This window comes from Pygoscelis adeliae, unplaced genomic scaffold, assembly GCF_000699105.1.
Source record: "Pygoscelis adeliae isolate BGI_AS28 unplaced genomic scaffold, ASM69910v1 Scaffold265, whole genome shotgun sequence".
Classification (NCBI taxonomy): Eukaryota; Metazoa; Chordata; class Aves; order Sphenisciformes; family Spheniscidae; genus Pygoscelis; species Pygoscelis adeliae.
This window is the reverse complement of record NW_008824810.1, coordinates 630,503-654,419: the sequence shown is the minus strand read 5'-3', so window position 1 is coordinate 654,419 and position 23,917 is coordinate 630,503. Positions and strand designations below refer to the sequence as shown.

General features: G+C 37.5%; 1 protein-coding gene across 1 annotated transcript in view; it reads left to right on the top strand.

Annotated features, from left to right (window-relative positions):
• The window catches only part of VAV3 (vav 3 guanine nucleotide exchange factor), a 138,993-nt gene that overhangs the window by 47,838 nt on the left and 67,238 nt on the right, over positions 1-23,917 (top strand). The window contains exons 10-15 of the mRNA XM_009324219.1: positions 553-621; positions 3,159-3,245; positions 3,707-3,792; positions 4,173-4,305; positions 4,648-4,757; positions 21,692-21,793. Coding sequence (XP_009322494.1) covers positions 553-621; positions 3,159-3,245; positions 3,707-3,792; positions 4,173-4,305; positions 4,648-4,757; positions 21,692-21,793 — 587 coding nt within the window. The remainder of the gene's footprint in view (positions 1-552; positions 622-3,158; positions 3,246-3,706; positions 3,793-4,172; positions 4,306-4,647; positions 4,758-21,691; positions 21,794-23,917) is intronic.

Genomic DNA, 23,917 nt, shown 5'->3' with positions numbered 1-23,917 from the left:
TAAAAAAGTTCTTTAAACATTTACATTTGATTTAGATCAAATGTCTTCTGAGCCAGCTTTATCTTAGGCGTAATGAGACAGGGACTTCTTTTAAGCAGTTGCACAGTTTAGCTGAGATTTTATTGCCAGCATACATCCCGCTCTGCAGACAAGTGCATGCTTTGGAAGGGGATTTTATACCGTATAGTAATGTGCAAATGAACTCAAATGTTTACCTGTGCTTCCAGCGTGCCCATACAGTAATGATCTGATTGGCAAGTTTTAAGTGCCAGACACGGACCAAATTAACTTCTAATGATGGTTCATTATCAGCTAAAGTCAGTGTTTAGGCTATACAGCAATCATTCTTAAACACTTGCCAATTATCTGTTTGCCGTAGTCCCCAGTCAGTTATAGGCTGCTCACTATGGGGATGAAAATGTGAGTTCTTGGGTTGTGTTTTCCGGTTTTGGCTTTTTTCTCTTTTTTTGGGAGGGTGGGGATGAGCAATGACAACTTCAATTTATAAATTGACAGACAGTGGGTGAAAAGTTTTAACTGCTCTGTCCACAGGAGCTGGTAAAGCACACTACTGATCCCATGGAGAAGGCAAATCTAAAACTGGCACTTGATGCAATGAAGGTAAGTATTCATGGCAACGAAGTATTGCTGTCTTTGTTGGCAGTTAAAATGGTAGCTCAGAACTATATTTCCTGGAGGAGATAATGTTCTTCATAGCAGGTCAAACGTTCTCACATGTCACTGTGAGCTTTACGAGTGTGTCAGGGCAAGTATATAGTTGAAGGCTTTGCTCAAGTCTGGGAAACAAGTTCAGTAGTTTTCTGAAGTGAATGGTTTATGAAATGGAACTTCCTTATTTCAGTTTACTTCTACATCAGTTTGCTGTCATATAGTGAGATGAAACACCTATAGATAGGTGTTTCAATAATGTTGGTCTCGCTTCCAAACTTTAGCAATATTTCTGCTACTGGAAGTCATTTCTAATCAAGGTCAGTAGTTTCCCAGTGAGATGAAGACAGTTATCTTTCTTTACAAGACTTTTTTTTCCTGTCATTTTAATATGATCTCTGTGGCTTTACCTTTGAAAGCAGTAGGGTCTTTCTGGAGGTAGGGTATCTGTCGCTGTACATTCACCTGCAAATGGTACAAACAAATGCTTTATAGAATAGCTGTACTGCCTTATGTATAAGGTAATATATTATGTGTTCCTCTGCACAGCTTCAGAAATGAAGCACAGTTCTGCTTCAGTTGGCTTCACGGCACGAATTGTGATGTTCATGTGCTGGAATTGGGAAATTTTTTCTATCCTTTGTGAGGAAAGGGGAAAAGAAGCCAACACAGCATAGGTCATATCTCCTGTTGTAGTCTGTATGATCCACAGAAGATGCTGAAGTCAAACTAAGTTAGTTTTGGGTCACACAGCTGTCTCATATTAGGTGGCTGTCTGCCTTGAATGCCTGGAATACAGATCAGCTCACAAATGAGACTTCTGGCTCCCCTTTTTTGTCACTCGGTTTTGTGCGGTGAATGGAGAGCGAGCCACCATGATAATCTCCCACGGAGAGATGCCTGAAATGGGATGGCACAGTATTGCTTCCATCTAGTGACAAGCCGTGCATCCTGGCTGCTGCTAATTGGCTAGGGAAATAACCCTGGTTTTTATCCCCCCCGCCCCCCTTTTCCTTTCCCATTTGCTGGCTTGCTTCATTGTTTTTAGTAGCTGTTGGACTGAAAAGAAAAGACCAATTAAGAAATCTCTTGCCAGAGTGGCTGTGGCAGTTATGCGCTGGCTGGCAGGACATAACCAGCCAATTAAAAAACTCTCCAAACCACCCTTCCACCCCCGCAACCCACAAAAAAAACGGGGTATGAGCATCTCTCCTTAAGGTTGCAGCATTGTTTCCCTCCTGATTTACTGTATCCTCTTACAATAGTCCCTGCCAGTGTAGTAGAAGTAACTGTGCAGCATCAGTACGTTGCTTCTAAAAACCCTTGTGTGTCTGCTGGAAAACACAATGTCTTTGGAAAAACTGTCAGCAAAGTGGTACTGCCCCCCAAGAAAAAAAATTCTAGGAAGGATTTTGCTGTCAGATTTCTTTTAGCAGCAAGAAAAGAGGTTATTTAATTTCTACACTAACTCTTTTAAGACTGATGTGCGTGTATCCTGCATGGATTCATTTGGGAAGCTAGCATAATGATTGCTGCTATTCTTAGATTCTGATTAAAAAACCTCTTGGGAAGAAGATGTATCTTTCTCCCACCCTCCAAATTTGTGACCATATTGAACGGATACTGTAAAAGCAAGTTGTGAAGATCAGAATGCCTTTTCCAACTGCTGCTCTCAGCGTCCCTGACCTTAACCAATTACCACTCCTGCTCACTCGTCATCTCTAGCCATAAACAGAGAAGCCCCAGCAAATTGTCACTATTACTCAAGCATGTTCAGAGCGTTTTAAAGGCTTTCGTGAAATGTGTACAGTACATGTTCTGGTAAAGGGGACAATAATGATCTCAACCTGCGGCTTCAGGTAGTATATCCCATTAAAATCCCCTTTTAAAATATGCTGCGTAATGGCTTCTCTCTGCTGTGCAACAGTAAGACCAAGATCCTACTACTGGGGCAGTAGCTTCTTCTCTCCTAATAAGCACCCAGGCTCGTGAGACGTTTACACCTTACGTGCTGCTTTTGAGCTGCCTTACATATGTTTTCTGCTATATGCTCTATCTACCTTCTGTCTTATTCTCAGATATTGGATGTTGTTGACTGCTTTTTTGGACCATAACTGTGCTGCATAAATTACATTTCCATCTTTAATCTTGAAAATAAGACATTAAAGAAATTAAGAAAAAATCAGGCCTTTTTTACAATTTATTATGTTGTTTCCCTCTTTCTTGCTACTAAATTTGTGTTTCAATAGATACGATGAAGAAAGTTGTGAATATGATTGAAAATATGCAGAGGCTTTTTTTCTTCTTTATTTAGGCATATATATTGGTAATTCTTGAACATTAAAGATAATATTTTTAAAAAAAAAGACTAAATATGCAGGTAAGTCAAAGACAAAATTAGAAATGAATTTGCCAAAATAATGTATTACAGTGGTCAGTTATGGAAAAGTTCTTTTTTTTTCCCCTCCCTTTTTCTGTTGATGCTCTAGGACTTGGCTCAATACGTAAATGAAGTGAAGAGAGATAATGAAACGCTCCGTGAAATTAGACAGTTTCAACTATCAATAGAGAATTTGGTACGTGATATTTTTCATTTATACAGTTTTTCAATCACTTTTGATCAAATATATTGATAGATGTATTTTTTCCCCAATTCATATGAGGTTATAGTACTCTTGGTGATATTTAAGTGTAAATATGCTTTGCTTGGTCTAGAATGACACAAATACTTAAGTACAGAATTCTCTGCTATTTTGGGGGTCTCTCTGTAGTTAAATATATTTGCATAGTTAAAGGTTTGTATTTGTACAGTGACTCAGGTGTGTTTGTCATGGGAAAAATTCTCCCATTTGAAGACAAAAATGGAATGGACCGATTCTTTATTGTGTTTAGTTTAGATGATAGTGAGGAAAAGATGTTGTTTTCAGGCCTGAAAAGTCCTTTTTTGGGGTGAAAGGAGTGAGCGATCTAACATTTGAATGTGTCATCGTCTTGACACTTTTGCTACATTGAATCATACATATTACTTCTGTTTCAGAATCATTCCCTCTTACAGTATGGAAGACCTCAAGGTGATGGGGAAATAAGGATAACTACGTTAGACAAGCGTGCGAGGCAAGACAGGTGATGGCATGACTTCTGGTGTTTGCTATTAAGAAGCCTGTAAAGTAACTCTCTCTTTAGATTTGAGGTCAGCTCAATGGTTCTTGAGGGTACTTCCCATTTCGCTGAGCATTCGCAGAGCCTATCCACTGTTTACCAAGTGAATTTGCAAAGTGGTTCATGGGAAGTTAGTTATTACATTATCATCTAAGATCACTTAAGTCCCTTGCAAGTAGTAAGTCTCTAGCAAAAGTACTTTCAGTGTTTTTTGCTTTGTTATTCAGTAGTGTAGTTGTTCACCTTCAAAATTTTAAACGCCACAGGCAAAGGCGTGTAAAATAAGACTTTGGGTGTTGGCTTTCTGGAGTGTTTTTAACCATCTTTCTATTGTATTTTCATAGGCATATCTTCTTGTTTGATCTAGCTGTAATTGTTTGCAAACGGCGAGGTGATAATTATGAAATGAAGGAAATAATAGATCTTCAGAAATACAAAATTACAAATAACCCCACTACTGATAAAGAAAATAAAAAGGTAAATATTTGTTGCTAATTCATATAAAAAGTATATTTTTAGCAGCAATTTGGAATGTTTTGCAGGAGTTCAGAATGTATATGCAATTTATTTACGAAGTTTTATGTTTTAAATGTAAGCTGAAGTGAATATTTAGGGATTTCAACTTTGTTTATTTTGATGTAATGAAAACGTTTGAGCAAGTCATTCCTAAGTGTACACAATAATGTGGTCTTGCTGTTCCCAAAATCAGGGAATTAAGGAACATATAAATACGTGTTTTTTTCTTTTTCTTTTTTTTTTTCTCCCCCTTTTCCTTTCTTCATAACTTATGACCTTCGTATTGCTTATCTTTTTATGCAGTGGTCTTACGGCTTCTACCTCATTCATATCCAAGGTCAAAATGGTTTAGAAGTTTATTGCAAAACTAAAGACTTGAAAAAAAAATGGCTTGAACAATTTCAGATGGCTCTGTAAGTATATTTTTATTAAGCTAGAATCACGTTCTTCACAAGTGTAAGGATATCGCTTAAATTATGCTGAACTGCTTTCGTGTTTAGATTTTTTTAATACAGCCTAGTTATCTGTTTTATTTGACTTTCTGAGAAACAACTGACTGCCATCTTCATGAGCAGAATATTTCCCTGAAACTCCTCTTGGAAAAGAAAGAGGGCACTCTAGGCTATGTATTACTTTCCAACTTTGCTTCTAAGACTCTTTTAGTAATACTGTCTTAAGCAACCAGGGGGAAATATTCATTATTTTGGCAATAAATATCTAACATAATAGTGACACTTTTTCCTCTCCCATTTTTATTTCGATTAATTGAAATATATTTTTTGAAAGGTGATGCTGATGATTTGAGAGGGGATCCTGGCATCTTTCCTAGTGGCTTTTAACTAATTTATGGTTTAGTGTTTGGATCAAGTTGCCTGGCTTATTAAATTTAGTTTCAAAAGGCTGACTTCCTTTATATGTTTTCAACTAAAAGAGGAGGTTGCTTTAGCACTGCAGATTACATTATTGTTATGCACCATGAGCTTTATTTCCATTTCTGATTCTTGTCAGAAAGACAAACATGATTATTGACACCTCAGGTTATTCTGATTAAATTTAAAACATGTGAACAAGGGAATCGGATGACAGGGATGCTTGCTTTATGGTAAAAAAGAAACGTGTGAGGGGGAGTGAGATATTCCCAGTGAAAATAGAGAGATGGCATTAATAAAGATGGTTTTGGATGTGATGGTAAAGGTATGTGGATTTGGAAAAAAGGCTATTATGAGCTGATATGAGTGAAACTCGCTCATAAACGACATATTATTTTTTTTTTTTAAAACCTCAGTATGATGAGTGCTAATGATTTAAATGAAAACATAAGGGAGGAGAGCCTGGGTTGGACAGATATTATGAGGCCTATTTACTAGGGTTCCCATCTTGCTGATTTTTATTGAAGACAAAAATGGCACGTGTTTTGGCAAAAATTTCTGGGTAGCATAGTTGGGGGGTGGGAAGAGGTATTTATTTGTATGTGTGCAGAAAGCTGAGTACTTTGCCTCCTTCTGTGCCTGTGCTCTCCCTGCTGCGCTTCCTGTAGTGTCATTATTGATATTTACTTAAACATAGATAAAAAGTGTATGAAAAGCATGAGGAACTCGGATTTATCAGCTTTAATGTTGCAACTATTGTTCGCTCTTCAGGCGTCCCCCCCACCCCGACCGCCGTGTGTGTATATCCCAGTGCAGCTGTATATCCCTACACAGCGTTAGGCACCAGCCAGCGCTCATGAGCTGTTCCTGAGCGTGCCTTTGCAAACAGGGCTTCACTGCTGCCGGTTGCCCTGCGTGGGCAGAACAAACGGGACCTGAAGGGTTGACAAGTTAAATGTGCTACTCTCTCCTCTCGGGCAGATGGAGTTGGTCGTTGAAAATGGGTGGTGGTGTCAGTCTTGTCTTGCGTGGATGTTTGTCCTTCTCATAAACCCATACCTCTAGTTTAACCTCTTCCCGTGTGATTAAAGACTGTAACGCAGAGGCACGGGAACTGGAGCAGCAGGGTTGCTGCAGGTCAGGGCTGAGGTGCAACATGATATAGTGGCATTATTTGCATTGGGCAATGCTTTTGCTCCTTTATAACCACTAGGATTGAAAACAATGGGGAGCTTTTATGCTTTTTGAAGTTTTTATACCTTCCCCCCCCAAATCCGTTACATGGGTTTGACTTCATAGCATATTTCCCTCAGCAGCTCTCCCAAAACATACCGTGGTGTATGTAGCGATAATTATATTCTAATGCATGCTGAGGCACAAGAGTTTGTATTTGGGAATAAACTAAGCCAAGCGTTTTGAACAATTGGTTGGTTGGTTTGATTTGTTGTTTTCAGGGGTGTCATTGCCTACTGTGTAGGTTATCTGTTCTACTGTGATTCTACTCTGAAAAGTAGTCGTGATTGAAATTATGCTATTATTCATCACACTCAATTATAATTGCTGCTTCTGCGGGCAAAATACTTCTCATTTCTTAAAAATTTTACTGAGACTGCAAAAACAGCACAGTTGAAGGGGTGAATTCCGTTCTTTTTTGATTATCAGAAATGTTGTTTACTGAATTCCAGACAGAAATTTCAATGTAGTTTTGTTGTCTTCGGGATAGCATTCTGTATGAAGTCAGGTCTGTGCAAGTGTTAATCTAAGAACATAACAAGAGAACAAATTAGGATCTCTCTTATTATTTTTTAAATTAAGAATTAACCTTGTTGCCACTAGAACAGTTTTATTGGCCTAATTATGTTAGCTAGGCTGTAATTTTTTTATTTTTATTTTTTAAGAGCTTAGATGTTTATACCAGTGTATGAACAGCAGTGATTATAGTTATATTGCTGAAAAGGCACCTACTGTTGAGATGCTGGTATCATTGAAATGAGAATTTGTCTCCAGATATGGGAAGCTTATGTTATTGATGAAGTATGAAATAGAGGAGAATACTGCTTTGCTGGCTGGACTTGGTTTAGGTTTAGAGGGCAGGAATACATTAGTCACACTTGATATGGAAAATCTTTAAAGGAAGGAAGGATGAAATCCCAGTGCAGTTTCCAGAGTGTTGCTTTTCAGACTAGTAAGTTTCTGCTAGAAAACTAGTTTCACAAACTTGTGAAAATATTCTACCTCTTGGCCAGCTCTCTTGTTACTGTGGTATGTGGCAAGTTGTTTCGTCATGAGGGAGGTTGGGAACAACGGGTTGCTGGTCATAAGAAACTGAGTAAATTGTATTTATTCATATGGCAGTTCTGTTGCTACAGTATGTAGTTGCTGTTTTCCTGAGACTATTGCTTTATTTAGAAAATATGTAATACCAAAACACCTCAATTTTTATTTTTCCTAAGAATTTCATGAGGGTTATTGATGAAGCCTGTTCATACGCTACATCCTCAGCAGCAGTGATACTGTGGCACGGCTGCACTGAATTGATGCTGTTGACCTATTCACAGTAATCTCCACAGTTGAGCCTGTTTCACCTCTCCTCCCCCCCCCCCCCCCCCCCTTTTTTTTTTTTTTTTAAGTTTATTGTGTACAACCTTCAAAATTGCTGGTTATTTGGGAGCACTGGATTTTCTAGATGACAATAAAATGAAGTAGGACACTGGGGCAGCACAGTTAACATTGCAGTCAAGCTCTTGAAGCTGAAACTTTGGTTGGACTCATAAATCTGATGAATTTGTGAGGTTTTTGTAAAGCTAGCAGGCGAAGACCAGTGGAGGATGTTTTAACAGGAGCCACCATATCGCAAATGGCTGAGTTCTCTCTTGGTGTGCCTGTTCCCTCACTGATGTGAATGGGAGCTTCTCTCCCATGTGAATGGGAGCGTATCCGCTTATTGCCTCAGAAGAGGTGCGCTGCTTAGCAGCGATAGTGGTTAATTTGAGCAGTTGCTATTTTGTTCTTGGAACTCTGTTCACAGTAATGGATGAGCCTATAGCTGTATGGGTAAATAAGCACCTTATAAAAGATAGTACTACAAAGACTTTACTGTACTAGATGTGGAATGTCTAAATTTAATCTAGCATGTCAAATAGCATTGGTTTAAATGCAAAGTCATTCCATATCCAAGATAATAATAATAGAAGTGTACAGCCAAATTACTGCACCAAATTACTGCACCAAATTAGAGACATCATGTATTAAGTGAAAGTTTGTGAGCAATGTGATAAAGTGCATGGTTTATTTGCTGTAACTAAGTCATTAAAAACCTCCAAAACTGATTGCGAGTGTGAGAGACAATTTTGTTAGACTTTCTAGTAGCATATCCTGTCTAATCTCTTTTCTCCTATATTAAAAACAACCAGAAGAATCAGAACAAATATATAATGTCTCATAATAAAGCTACAAATTACATAAGCTAGTTGATATTTTCATGTTATTCAGCTTATGCTAAAAGGTAGGAGCATTGATTGCTATCCCCCCCTCCCCGAAAGCTCTCCTACAGATGCTTTTCTTACTTTAAAAATGCTTATTTTAAAAAATGTTGACTAATATATGTGTCAATGAATTTATGCTAATCATTATTTATTAAAAGAAAAACGCCTTGAAAGCTGAGGTTTTTCTCCTCTACTGCATGTGTGTATAAACCTCAGTTATATTGCTTTGGAACTACTTAGCTGACTAATTATTAGGCTTAATTTCTTATTATGTGGCAACTGCTTTTCTCATCATTGCTATGATGAGTTTAATTCTCTTTTATTTCATCATGAGATGATAGAATAAATACTGAAAGAAAATATGTTCATTATTACTACAGCTGTCTCATGTTGACCCTAAACATTTGCTTCCATCCACTAAATATTTCTTTGTGTGTAGTTTGTTTCTTGATCACAGTAGAGCATGGGGCAGTGTGCGTTGTCTTCCTCACAATGGCAGAGACCTTTTCCATGAAAGGCCACATACTGTATTTTCCCACTGACTTAATATCCGAATCCATTAGTGTAACATGGCATGCAGTGTCTTACGCTGGTTTGTGCTGAATTTATTATGTCATCATAATGTCCAGTTTGCTAATTTAATTAAGTCTTTCTCTGGTTTCTCAATTGTGCTTTGTAATCCACTCTAAAAACGGCCATCAGCAAACTTGGCTTCAGTATACATTCCTAGACAGGAACATATTACACAGAAATGCAATTTAAAATGTAATCACAGAAGAGTTTAGGCTGGAAGGGGTGTGTGGAGATTGTCTACCTCAGTCTCCTGCAGGGCTTAGGTTGCTCAGGGCCTTGCGTTTAGTACTGCTGGATTTCAGGATGCACAGAACCAATATTGCAAAGTCTCATGCAGCAGTGTTGTAACACGCCTTTTAACTAGGCTTTACTCAACATCTATCTTTCACAAACTGAGAAGTGCGTGAAAATATCTCGCAGGCAGAGGAACAGGCCTTTTTTTAATGTACTTGGTTAAAATGTCACCTTCAGAAGTACTATGATTGTAGTTTCTGCTTTGACATTGTTACTGAAGTTGCAATATTAACGTCATGTGCAATTAGTAATGCCTGAAAAATCAGTGGGAAACACATGATCATTATAGTGATTAGGGTGTGCATTAATTGCATGGAGTTAATGAATCTGATCTTTTTTTTTTTTTAATATCCAAATAAAAGAGATTTCAGACATGAAAGCTGTACAGCCCTCAAAAAATTAGTGGTTTTAGTTTTAATTACACTGTGTTTAAGTTTTAGGTCACTACAGAGTTTGTGCAGCAGCTCAGGTTCAGCCTAATATGTTTTTGAAAAACTACCGTTTCAGTTAGACATAAATTCACATCCTGTAACTCAAGGGACGCAGAACACATCATCTGATTGTAAGGAAATAATCCTGAGATTCATTGATTCTCAAACCCGATAGGTATGTGCGCAACATTTTAGATTAGGGAAGCTACATAAATTATAGCTAGAGCTCATTGATTTTCTAGCTTTTAAAGAAAACTAGTACAAGAAACGAGGTAGGTGAAAAGTGCTCTCTTACCTATCACCGTACCTATTTCCAAATTTGGTTTGCACTCTGTGGCTAATGACATTGGTCAGATTCAGCTTGAATAGATCTGTTCCCTCAGATAGTGCATTAATAATGCATATGCATTAAGACTTCTTCTGAGAGAATATTTGAGCTCTGACATATTGAACACTGACATATTAAATTAAAGCTTTCTATCAGAGCACTTTAAAAGCCTTAGATATCTGCTGCATTTTTCAAATAGCCTGCAAAGGTGTTTCATTTATACCAACCTCACATAGGTTACCAAAGCAATAAACAAACATGTCTGCTGGGCTTCTCCATCAGTATAAATATTTCAATACTGCAAAAATGAGTGCCAAGTTCATGTCTGCCAAAGAAGAATGGTTGCCCCTTTTTTGCTATGACTCCCGTTGGTTTTGATCAAATGTTTTTCAGGGTTATAAGCAACCGTTCACAACATATTTATAGTTATGCAATTTCTTCAGATTATTCTAGACACAGCAAGAACTGTGTGAAGATTCTGTATACAATTAAGAGCGCAGTGTAAGGACAGCGTAGAATGTGAAAGCAAAACAGAATTTGTGAAAACAGTGTGTAAACACTTGGAGATGATAAATATACTTTGATATTAAGTCTTCTGGTTCACAAAAATCACAGATTTCCCAGTCCTTATGTTTTACCACTTACCTTATAACATGTGAGGTATATTACTATGAAAATTAATACGTGTTTCTTAAAATTCAGTGAAATAAATTTGTAGTGGCGCTACATCATAAAAATAAAGTACCACCATCTAAATATTGTTTTTTGCGCAAGGTTTTAAGTTTTTTTCAGTCTTTAAACATGGAATGCTGCATTACATGTTTGTCCTGATACTTTGGCTATATGAACAGATGTCCTAGTTTCTCCCTGCAAACCAATGCTACATTTATTCTTAGCAGATTTAGGTGTTTGTCCAGTAATGTACAAGTCTATGGCTGTATAATTCCTATATTTTTAAATTTTTTACTCCAAAACATAGACATTTGTCTTCAGTTAAGTGTAAATATATGATAAAACATTTAAAGCTTATCAAGAGAAGCAACTTTGTAAATTTGGATTTGTAAGACTTAAAACTTTCACAAATACGACTCAGCCAGTGAATATTAAAGTATATAAAGTATTGATGCTTTTGATTTACAAATAGTGATGTGCGACAGAGCTTTGTTCCTATCAGGTAGTGTTTAAAAATGTTATACGTGAATAGATTAGCTCAAAGCAGTCCATCTCCCATGCTTTTCAGGGAAGTAGGCCGATAAGGAAAAAGGAAAGTCATTATCTTGTTTGAAACAATGCAGTACGTTTCCAAAAAGTTAACAAGATAATTTCCTTGATCTCAAAAAAGCCACTCATCATATGATCAAATAAGCAAATTTCCTAGCAAAGTCTTAGAAGTTGTACGTTCTTGATCAAGAGCACAATTTACTTGTGATGTGGTTAATTTAATTATATAACGTGTCTTCTTGATGGAGACTCTTTGATGTGACAAACCAGAATGTTTGAGTATTAGCATATGGAGAATTGATTGATTGATTAATTCAGTAAATAGCATCTTCAAAGACGATTCTGAAATATAACAGCCTAGCTGGAACAGAGAAAATGAATTAGCATTGCTCCTGAGAAGAGAAGGGAGAGAAGAAGCTGAAAATCATCCTTTGTGAAATGGCATTGCCCACCTCTAGTGAGAATACCCCTTAAGGATGCCATTTTCTCTCTTACCTTTTTACAGTAAATCATAAAATCCCTGTAAAGATTGAAAAAGCATCATTTATTTGTATTTTTGTCTCTGCACTCTTATTCTGCTATTTTATTACACAAATGCCTTTCTATTAGATGACAGCATGTTGTATTGTTGTATGAAGTGATCAGTTGAAATAGTGATGGTTGCACAGAGCCGAAATGTTCTGCCTGGACAGAAAGGATAGTGCAAATGTAAGGCTGGTTCTGCTGTTCGCGGGGAACAGGATTCTAAGGGCAGCCTGCTGCATATCAGAGCAGAGGGTGAGGCTGAACATCTCTGGGGACCAACTTTGCATGAATTTCTTCATATGAGGTTTGGCTGAAAGCTTTTTGTCTTGTTTGACAGTAACATACATGGTTTTCTGTTTCTTAACTTCTGCTGTCCATGTTATTACTTAAAACATTTGAATATGTGACAAATGTTAGCTATATTTTATTGCGTAGTTAAATTTTCCAAAATTTTCTGAGATGCTTAGTACCAGTTGTCATGGCTAACTTCTAAGGTGCTTAAAATTTTGGAAGGAGGTCACTTTGGCACAAACCAGGGATTTTAACTTAGGATGTCTTCATAAACAATTTCTGTTAGCAATTAATAACTCAGAAATACTTACGGCAGATCTAGTTTTATTGATGCTTTTTCTGCAGTGATGTCCAATACCAGTACAATAAGTAAAACTGGAATGAAAATTTTCAGTGTCCTCAGGTATTAACCTATGCCGTTTTCTTCATAGGCTACAATGCATGAATACAGCATCAGATTTCACGTCACATACACTTTAAAATGTTCTTCAGCACTTTGAGCTCAGGGTGTCCATAATTCTGAACAGTTCTGTATGGAGCATTTCAAATTATTGTAAGCATAACATGGAGTGCAGAATAATAACAGCTCTAAAATGCAAAGGTCTAACTTTGGGTTGAGAGTTGAGGAGAGTTCAAGGAATTGAGTTTTATCTAAGCTCCCTGTAGTATTTCTTCGTTTAATTCTTAAAGCAGTTGCAATTCACTGCAGACTCCTTATCTGATATTTCATGCATCTGCTTATTTGTTATGCCTCTGGGTTCACAGGTGGGCATACATACATTAACTATTCTCTAAAGCCAAGTTTTAATCAAGTGAGATGGCTACTCAGTTTCAAATATAACGCACTTTTAAAATTATGGGATATTTTGCAAACAGCTATATGCAGTCGAACCCTGCGTGATTTCTTGTGACGTGATCGCGTTTCCTGAAGAGACTGCTATGGGAAAAAGATCTTCAAAACCCGGCCTAAATAACATTTCTGCAAAAATGAGTCAAAACAAAAAAAAAAAAGTAGTATCATGAGAACTTCCTAGCACGTTTTACCTTCTGGGGGAAGAGGGCCAACCCCAAAGAAAGGGCAGCTGTCTCACTGTACTGTTACGCAGAACCTGTGACTCTGCCGGACAGCCTGTTCCCAGCCCAAGAGCATCCACATCTGGGCACTTGCTGCTGTTCCAGGTCACTCAGAAGAACATGCTTGTGGGATTGCCGCTGGGGGAAGAGAAGGTTCCTCTTCTATCCAAGTTGACGGTCCTGCTGAGTTATGACAATCTGGAGAAACATCTGTGGGCTTAAATAATACCTGTGAAGTTTATCATCAGTCGCCTGAGCAGAACGGCTCGATTCAGTCAGTGTTTACAATACCTTTGCTTTCTCTGGGTTTAACAGAAGTGATCTACTCAACAGCGTCTAGGTCAGCACCTGATCTTGTTGATACCCTGTCCTGTTTTGCAGCTAATTCACTTTTGAAAGGAGCCTGCTTGATCCATTTGCAAAGGGTTACTTTTGCATTTTTCTGTGTGATGTGTTTGTTCTTTATTTTCCTGTTATGTGCTGCGATTCCTGCGATTAAGCATGTATGTGCTTTTCGTGGTGGAAAAATGATGTGCATATATCTGAGGAATATCAAACCTTGTTCAGTTTTGTTTTTTTTCCTTGTAATACATTTTCCCTTCCAGTTTAAGAAAAAATAAATTTAGTTTAAAAATACTTGAAGTCTGGGAAGGAGAAGTTGAGTTGTTAAGTACTCCAGAGAAGCAATTTCTCAACATAAATGGAAATGTTTGTAATGGGTATAAGTAACACCTTCTCAGTGACCTTGACCCAGGGAGGGGGGGAATCTGTACAGATCTTAATTGCTGAAGTTAAGCTAGTATTGAAAAGCTGCCGAGGAAGCAATTGAAAGAAATGGCCCTCAAAATACAGCAAGAAAGACAGAAGAACTGGTCACTAGTGGAGGACAGCAGTGGACCTTGCAGGCAGGTTGTTTAAGCTGCAGTTTTTAACTGCTAGCATTAAAGGTGTAATAGTAAATAGATTTAGAATAAAACAAAGAGGAGAATTTAATGTTGTGCTGTGTTCCGAAGTCCCCTTCCTTCAACTCCTTGCAGAATATGAAGCCACAAGATGGTAGACATCCAGTGGTCTCTGCTGCTGGATTCCTTCTTGCTGCTACTGCTGTGCGATGAGATTGACACCCATAACCAGGAGCCAAAGGCTGCAGATTCTAGCTGCTTCTACTGTTTACATTTTTATAATACAACCTCTTCTCTTTTGTGTGCTATTTTTCGGTAGAGGCAGTGTTATTTGCATTTAATTAATTTCCTATTTAAACTTTAAACTTGCTATAAGAATTTAATTAATCTAATGAATGTAATACTCTACTTTATCCCTTTATTATATTTTTCTTAGATTTGTTGGCAGCCAGTAGGCTTTCAGTAATACGTCCGTGCAAAACAAACTTGAGACAATAGTTCTTAATGCCTGTAAGGCTAATACTGAAACATCTGAAGGGCAAAACATCCAAGGGAAGATGTGCTCAGTATGTTAAAATTTGTGAAATAAGGATTTTTTCATTGTTTATATCTTTAGAAATATGGCCTTTCTGGAAATGAAGACTGGGATTTTAATGCGCTTATTCTTCACATAGGAAAACAGAAGGAAGAAGCAATAGTAAACTATCTCTTAGTCTTTTCTTTATTCTTTTGGGCCACATTATCTGTAGTAATTACATATTTAGTAGAGAGAGAAGATAAAGTTTTGGGGCTGAAAGTTTAGTAGTTCTCCTGGTGCATTTCATTTTGTAAGTTGGAACTGTGTAGAGGAAGTTTAAACTGACAGTAGAAGAAAGCATATTTGTTTGTGCCTAGCCCACTGAAGAAATGACAGTTCATTTGTTTAGTCCACCCTGTTGTGAAAGGTACTCTGTAGTTTTTCTTGTTGGAAACAAGCATGAATATAAGAATGCTGATAAAAAAATTAAATTGTTGCTATGAGGTAACCAAATGCCTGTTGTATGCTATGGCTATTCTGATCTTAATGTTTTCTCATCAGAATATGGTTTTGATTAAGTAAGGAAATGACAGTAACAAATCCCATCTAAGCTGCTTGATATTGATGATGTACACTTTTCATGGCAGTATGCATCTTGGAAACACTTTAGACCCAAGATGATCAAAGTTCAGTTTTGTAAAATGAGGTATAGAACTTACACTGTTGGGTATGTCAAGATGGCCAAGGTTCATTGCTTTATTTTGACTTAAGTATTAGTGTTTTGATTGTGACATGTTCGTGCCTTGAGTGTTAAGAATGACTTCAAGTTTTTGAACTGTTATCCCAACCGCTATAGGAAAATGTTAGAAAACATACACGCAATTATTTTGGTATTGTGAGGTAGGATAGTAGAGAGAATTCATTCCTTATTCTGTAGGCATAGGAATAGGTGTCTGGATGTCTTGTCTGACAAGATAATTTTGGGCTATCTGTAGCATTACTCTGTGGTCAGCTGTGCCATTAATCTAGGCGAAGATTATCACTAGAATGAATTCGTGACAGCAAAAGCTTGTGGGGGACTGTTGATAATGTGACGCTTTCTGACACCATTTATAAAGGTGTTCCATTATGTGGGTGGCTGAAGACAGAGTTGGCCTATGATCAATTTACTCTTCTGAGAAGTAAGAGTCAAAAGAAAGAAGTGGCACTGCAAATGTGGAGAAGTATTTTTAAAGGAGGAATATTTCATACGCACGAGGTCAGCAAAAATGGAGTGCTCTGAAGTCTGATGATATCGAGGGCAATCAAATAAGATACCTGGATAACTCTTCTATGCTGAACTCTGCAAACTTTACAGACAAAAGATCTGTTCAGAGATGCAGGATTGGCTGAAGAAGATGGTCATTCTGCTCCTTGAACGGTGGCTCCGATGGCTGATGCAGAGACAAGAATAGCGTGTCCAAATGACGAGAGAGACTGCAAGACAAGCATCTGCAGGTCTGGGTTGGTGGTGTAGCAGTGAATTGGTCCCAGTGGGACTAATATTCTGCAAGTAACTTGGAAGGAGAAAGCTGTGCTCAAAAGAGTCAGGGGCAGCCCAAGGACATTGCTGTAGTGACTGGAGTAAATCTGGTTATGGGGATCCAGCACTATGCAGAAGAGGGCACTCGTGGTTGTCCCTTGCAAGAACTCTGCTGCTGAATTGAGGAGGGAATTGGAAAAATTTTCCTAATTACAGATTCACTCTGTTTCTGTACCCTGACATTTTGTCTCTGCTAGAGTGTAGGAGTTAAAACAGCCTGGGGAAAAAGTAGAAGAGAGGAAGGGAAATTACTTTTGACTCCCCGCATTGCTTGTAAAAATAAGAGACAGAGTTATACCATAAAATGAGGAACATGTTCTCTGTCGTTACATCACTGAGTATTCCTGGTACATGGGTGACTTCCTGCTCTGGCCACTCATCAAAATTGTTTGACAGCAGAGATGGATAAAACATTTCCTTTGCGGTGAGCCTGGGGCACCCCATAGTAGAAGTTGTTGTGGAAGGAGGACTGAGGAACCTGTGAGAGGGCTTGACTGGTGACTGTTCCACTGTGATGGGGAAGGAACCCAGTTTAAGCCCTAAATTAGATTTTCCTAATGTTAGCCACAGAAGTTGCTTCAATACGTTTGAATTTTTATAACAATTGTGTGTAGGTGTCGCCTTCCCCCCTGCAAGAAATATTCTTAGTATTAAGCTTAAAATTAATATTGACCTAATATTCAGTTTTTTCTATGTCTTGGAACATGCCCACAGGTTGGGAAGGAGAAGGGAAAAGAAGGCTTGAGAAGGATGAAATGTTCTCTTCACTGTGTTGTGGCAGCCCTGGGCTGTGTTCTCAGGGTATCGGTGTAAGGCTTGAATGCTGTAACTAAGAGCTTCTTTATGGTTGGACATGACTGAAAAGTTGTATGCTATGCTATGACCGCTGTTTTTCCATTGAAGTTGTCAGCTTTATTTACTGTATTTAAAAACTCAAAAAATAGTATATGCTATTCAGTGTGAAAGGTTTTGTGGAAAAAAATTTCCTGTGGTCCTTGTGGTATTTGGGCTTGGACAGTCACAGATGAATTGTGCTTAATCTCTAGTTGGAAACTTCCGTGTGGTATTGAGTTGGGTTATTTTTGCATTATTTTTGATTTGTTGAAAAGCAATATATTGAAAACTAAAATATCAAGCCCCTAGATTCATTAAGTTTCAGACTTTCCATTAAAAGGCTTGCTACTTGATATACACCGCTACAGTGCATCATCTCAGATTATCCCAGACTTGTCTGATACGATGTGTAATGTGACTACAGAACTGGATTTGCCATGATGCAGCATGACTGATCAGACACTAGAATGTGCAAGAGTTTTCCTGTCCACAGTTAGCACTGCAGTATATATTTTTCTACAAAGCTTTCCTTATTCCACCTCTACGTTTTACAGTAGATAATACACATTATCTTTTTATTTTTGCTGTAGTTTTTTCTGGTTTTTGCTGTATCATCAATTATCTTTCTATATTGTGCTTCACTTTACAGTACTCTGTCTTCAGAGTAAGGAGATTATTTCTTCTTTTGCACTGTTCTTTTCTACTGCCTTTATCAGAATATCGATGACTGGAAACTTTGCTTTCGCATAAATGTGAATGCTTTCTTTTTTTTTGAGCAGTGATGAAATGCCTTCTTGTCTAACATGACTCAACTGAATACAATCTATCTAAATATTAGTATTTTTAGTAGACTATTTCTTTATGAAGAGAATCATGAGATAATGGGTAAAATCCTGATCTTTTTGAAATGTGCTGGACTCTCAAATTTGAGAATATATTTTGCTGATGTGTAAACTGAAATAAAACATGTGACGTTTTCCCATTCCTGTTTGACCTCAAATCTGAGACAATTAGGATGAATGATTAGAAGTAGAAAGGAAGAGACAAAAGAAAAATTGAATGTTGCTCTTCTTGGTGAACGCAATGGCATTGTTCATTTCGAGACAGCTGCTTGGAAGTAGCTTCTAAGTCTGTGCAAAAAGAAAGACTGAGCAGCAGGTTAGGTTTCTTCTCTTGTTGATGCCTGCTTTTTCTGCACAGGATCCTCTGTAATATGCTGAGGCTCCAGGCCCTTCCAGATTCATTTAATCTATGGGTGATGTACTTCAGTGGCGTCTCCTTTGATTCACTAAACTTTTGTTATTAGGGATTTTTAGGCTTTTCCTTCTGGATGATGTGGCTTTGGGGGAAAAAAAGGGAGAAAAAAGATATCTCTTGAGTGGTGGAAGGAAGGGCTAGCAAAATTTAAAAGGTCCTTTTGGTTTATGAATAGTTGCTGTGTGCCCCCAAAAGAGCTACTCAGGCTCATGTCTTTTAAAAAAAGCTATTTTTGAAGATCTTTGTGCTAGCTTGGCCTTAGCCAACGAGGAAATATGTGAAGTTACATGGTAGTGAATTGATAGGGAGTATGAAAGATGAGTAGGTGGTGAAGAAAGAACAGGTTTTTAGATAGAGAATTTATTGAAGTAATTGTTAGAATCTTACAATCACTACACTAAAACCTGCTGGGGTTTAACGAAACTGAGGGATTCACTCTTTATGATAGATTTTTATGATCCTTAAGAACTGAGTAGTACTTGGAACCAAACTAGGTTCTCCTGTAGGTAATAGTGGACAAGATAAACTGAAGTTTGCATTGTAGTCCAAAGGTTGTATTGTATTATATGTTTTCAGTTTTGTATTCCTCTACTTATGCAAGTAGGACAAATGTATCCAAATTTTAGCTCGCGGTAGAGAGCCAAAGTTGTAAGTCTGTTTATCTGGATAAATCTTCCGTCTGGTTTAGGACATTATAATCCGATAGTTTAGCCCATAGGTGCAATAAAACAACTTGGGTTGAAAGAAGGTGGAGGGCCTTGTGACAGCTCTGCTGTGAGGCAACAGCCTCATTCCTTGCCAATTTAGCACTATGCTTTTTTTGCTGTCAAGAATAACTTTTTCTCTTAAGGACTGTAAAAGAAACTGAGTGGCTTTATAAAATATAAAGAAACTCCGATATTACTTTTAATGTAGAGACAAATGAACACAGTGTATCATCTTTGTTCTGTACTGTGTAGTGTATCATCAGTAGTTCATGTATTTCAATCTTTGTGGAAGATAGCCTGAGAGAAGAATGGAAGAGAATTTTTACATACGAAAGGAAGTTATATAGCCATATGCTTGTGTTAAACAACTGTCTACAGAGGTTGTCTTTTTTTTTTCTTTTCATCCACTATGCTTATTATTTTTGAGGATTGATCCTGTTCTGATTGAATGAATGGAATTTTTTCTTTGGTTTGTTCTTGAAAAATGGTCAGGTGGTTAGGATTAATTTGATATGCTTTCAAATCCGATGGTCTCTGCACGTTGGGCTTACACTTTTGACATGGTTTTGCAAGCTGTCCTGGTCTGAACCAAATGGTCATCAAAAAGCAGCTTTTGTTGGGAGTGTAAGTACTGTAATTTGTTCTAGGGAGTTTCCAGGATTGTTCGTAGGTAACTGTGTCGCCTAAGAGCTTTTAGCAGCCCTTTGGCAAACATGCTGTGAAATACAGGCCTTGCCCTGCAGAGTTAACAGCCCCAAAATAATATGTTGTTCTCCTGGTTTAAAAAGTTCGTTACTTTTTTGAGGTCAGTTTTATCCCGATACCTGTACCTTCTGCTGTGAATGGGTAGTATCCATGCCTGGTTTAGTTAGCAGGAGTTCTGGTATTGACATCTTGCATATCCTAGCAGAAAGAGAGACACTTGTGAGCTAGTTAAAACAGTACTGAGTGTAAGGTTATTCTCAAGCGTAAAAGCAAAATCCCATTTGCTTTTTGAGTACAGTTTCATTTTCAGCGTGTTCATTTTCAGCAGGCGGATTAGAAGACTGACCTTTCTGACACTAGGTACTTAAACAGATACTTTGAATGTTTTTTTCATAAGCCTTTTCATTCAGTCCTGGAGAGATTGATGCTTGCACGGTTACCTATATTTATGTTTCATTGCAATTTGTGTCTGGTCTGTGTTTTAGTCTCGAAGTTATTTATAATACATAAAAATGAAACTTGTCTAATATGTCTCTCCAACTTTAATGCGTGCATTTGTAATTTTGTGTGTCGGAAAAGCTTCTCGTCTTTCCTTTGAGTGTTGTAGAGTCTTGCATTATTATCCTCAGGAGTTTTTTCCTATTTTTATTCCTATGCATCATGCATTCCTATGTTTTTGCTAGAAAAATATCAGAAATTTAGGGAATCCTAAGCATTCCAATATAGATAATATTTAAAAATACATTAATCCTTATGATATATATTTTTTTCTTGTCTGATACAGTCTAGCTTAATATTAAATTATGCACCTAGCATTTCAGTGTTACTGGTTTTGACAGTCTTAAGCTAGCTTGGGGATGTTATTGAGTAAGAAAAAAGATAACGAATCAATTGAAAATTCCTGTTCTTCCCGCCAGTCTTGGAAATGGGAAGATGACAGAAAAAATTGAATGGATTACTTAATAAAATTTAAATAAACCTGCAAAGTCACCAGTGCAACAAAATGATGAGCAGGTCATTTTTAAATTCCACTCCTGCTTTTAAAGGGGATCAGTAGGGAGGATAAGCAAAACACATGTACAGTCATGGACCAGTGCTTTGTACATAAATTTGATCTTTGGAAATAAGTCTGCCAATAGCGTGTTGGTATCTTAGCAGTGTGAATAGCAATCTTCTATTTTATTTGTTAAATTAAATGTGTGTGGCAGCAGCTGCAGGCATTGGACAACTCATTTAAGAAAGACTAGCCAAACCCCAGTAAATATTTTCTAATTGCTTTTGAAATCACTCGTGTTATCCAGTGTATTGCTGCATAATTGTGACCTAACTGTTCCAAATTTGCTGCTCGTGTTTTCAAATGTGGTGGTTCTCAGTGTGAGCTGCTCTTCCTTGTACATCCACATAACAAAATATTTGAGAATGAAAGTAAGCGTTCTTTAGATCCATAAAATGATCCTAGTTAGTTGAACAGGAGTAAAAACCAGATGATGTTTGTTTTAATATATAGTTTTCTAGTTATTGTGACAGCTAAGGTAGTTACAGCGTGTATTTTAAGGACCAGGTCTGCATAATATCAAAATTCAGATTTCGTTTTGAGGTGTGTGGTAAAGTCCATATTTCTGGTTCACCTCAGCGAAAAACATTAAAGTGTAAATAAAACTAGTTGTTTGTGGATTCAGATTTCCTGCTGTGAATGCTGCATTATGTTCCAGATTTCATCAGTTTAAAGCAGATTTTCAAATTTTTTTTTAGGTCAAACATACGGCCAGACTATGCGGATACAAGCTTTCATGAGTTCAAAATGCATACCTTCAGTCGCGTGACATCTTGCAAAGTCTGTCAGATGCTTCTGAGGTAAGTTTTTTAAGATTTTTCTTTTTTGTGAAATATTTGAGTCAAAGGAGTATGTGGAAAGACATGGCTAGCTGGTTACCTGTCCAAGACAGACAAGCCATGAAGTCATACGTAGTATTTCTTGTATTAGCAAGTTTTTCATTAAATTTAATTTCATTAAATTAATTTCATTGATCAAATTTCCAAAAATTAGGAGGAGTGCTGTGAAAAGCTGAAAACCTCAAGATGCTCCTCATTTATCAGAAGGCTGCTTTATCATGATTCTTTTGTGAGAATTGCTTTATTTAATATAGGAGTTTTTATGTAAGAGTAAATGACAACCTCGTAGAGTTTTGACTACCATGGCTGCTCCATGGGTCCCATTGCTGTAAACCACCAGTCACAAGAACAGATGGAGTATGTTTTTCAGAAAATCAGATGGTGACGATGCTCAGAAATGTTTGATATGGGGAGATTGCTTTGTGAGACAGAAAATAACTGAGGCATTAACAGGCATTTCTGAACCAGAGATATGTAGACAAATTGAAGATAGATGTTGCAAAGCTAGATAAGAAATGCTAGCAGACAACTAGTGCTTTCATGAACAAGGATTTGTAAGGCTAACTTCAGCTAAGAAATTCCATGTTTTCTGCCTCTCTCCTCTGAAACACACACATGCTTGCACGTCTGTAGTTTCTCATTTTATTATTTGAGCTGTCTTTTAGGAGCCTACCTTGTTTTTTTGTAAATATGGACTGTCCAATGCTATGGAGGTGTGTATTCAACCTAAATTCCATAGTGTAAGTTGGAGATGCAAAAGCTTGTGAACTTTGGCCAGTTCAGGTGCTCATGTTGCATATTGTTGATGCTCCGAAAAATGTAGCCACAGCATTTTAGAAAGGGCATTTGAAGTATGGGTAGTGCTTTTGTTAAGCACAGGCATGGAATAAAATAACCTCAGGGATGTTCCTCCCTGTCATGCATTTTTTTCTTTAGCAACCTTTTTCCTGAACAGTTAGACTGACCTGGATTTTTAGAGATTTTTTTTTTTATGATTTTTTTTTTTTCCCCTCAGTGCAGTAAGGTCTAAGTGACTATGAAGAGTGGTGCAGACATCCTGAACTTAGAGATGGCAGGGCTGATTTCTGAATTTGAAGCAGGATAGTTGAGTCATTGTGTCTCTGTTGCTGCACTAACTGCTGTTGCTGAGAAACGGCTGTCTTGCTTTCAGGACGCAGCCCGCATGACGCTGCATTGTTGTGCATAGGCATGCCAGTTTGCTGGAAGATAGCTTGGGTATCCCCAGGTGCTAGCTTGCGGTATATAGGCATGTCCCTGGATATCTAAGTTGCATTGAAAGCCTACTCGACTTAGCCTCATAAAGTGCCTAAATCACTTATTACAATGGATTGTCATTTTAAGCGTCAAACATAAGCTAATGTGTAAATACTTGGGAAAAAAAAATCTGAACCTTAGTGCCTAATCTTTAAGTGGGGATGAAATCCTAGTCTTAGAAGCATCTGTAGTGAAGGATAATGTTATGTCCTATACTTTTGTCTAGAGGATCTTGCATTCCTGAGTAGCAATAAGGAAAAAAATAAAAATGGAAAACTGCATTAAAATATTTTTATACTTTCTACTTATTTGTCTTTAAGTTTGTGTATTCCGATACTCAAAAATATACTGAGCTTCTGAAGTTAATTAAAAATATATTTCATCACTAACAGTCCAGAAATTGCTGTAGTAAATAGCAGTTGCTGTACATTTTGTTCAGGTTTAACTCGTTCAGTCCTGTGTTCCGAGACACCTGACTTTCCTTTGAGCTGAAGGTGTCACGTTAGACCAGGATGCATAATCACTCCAAACTGGTCAGGATAATCTTGGAGACAGACAAGTCTAGTGTGAAGAGTAAGCAGATACATCAGTAGATGGAACTCATATAATTGCTCAGAGATACATGTAAAAAAACCGTTTCCCTGTTAGCCATTCAGTGAATCGTACCTAAGAGAAAAGCCATGCATAAATCTGGAAATAAATTGGTTTCCTCAGACTCAAATTCAGATTCCATTTCATTAAGGGGAATTGGAGAACGTTTAGAGTGAGGAAAGTGACTCCTTATTTAGGAGCTCTGAGTGTTAACTAAAG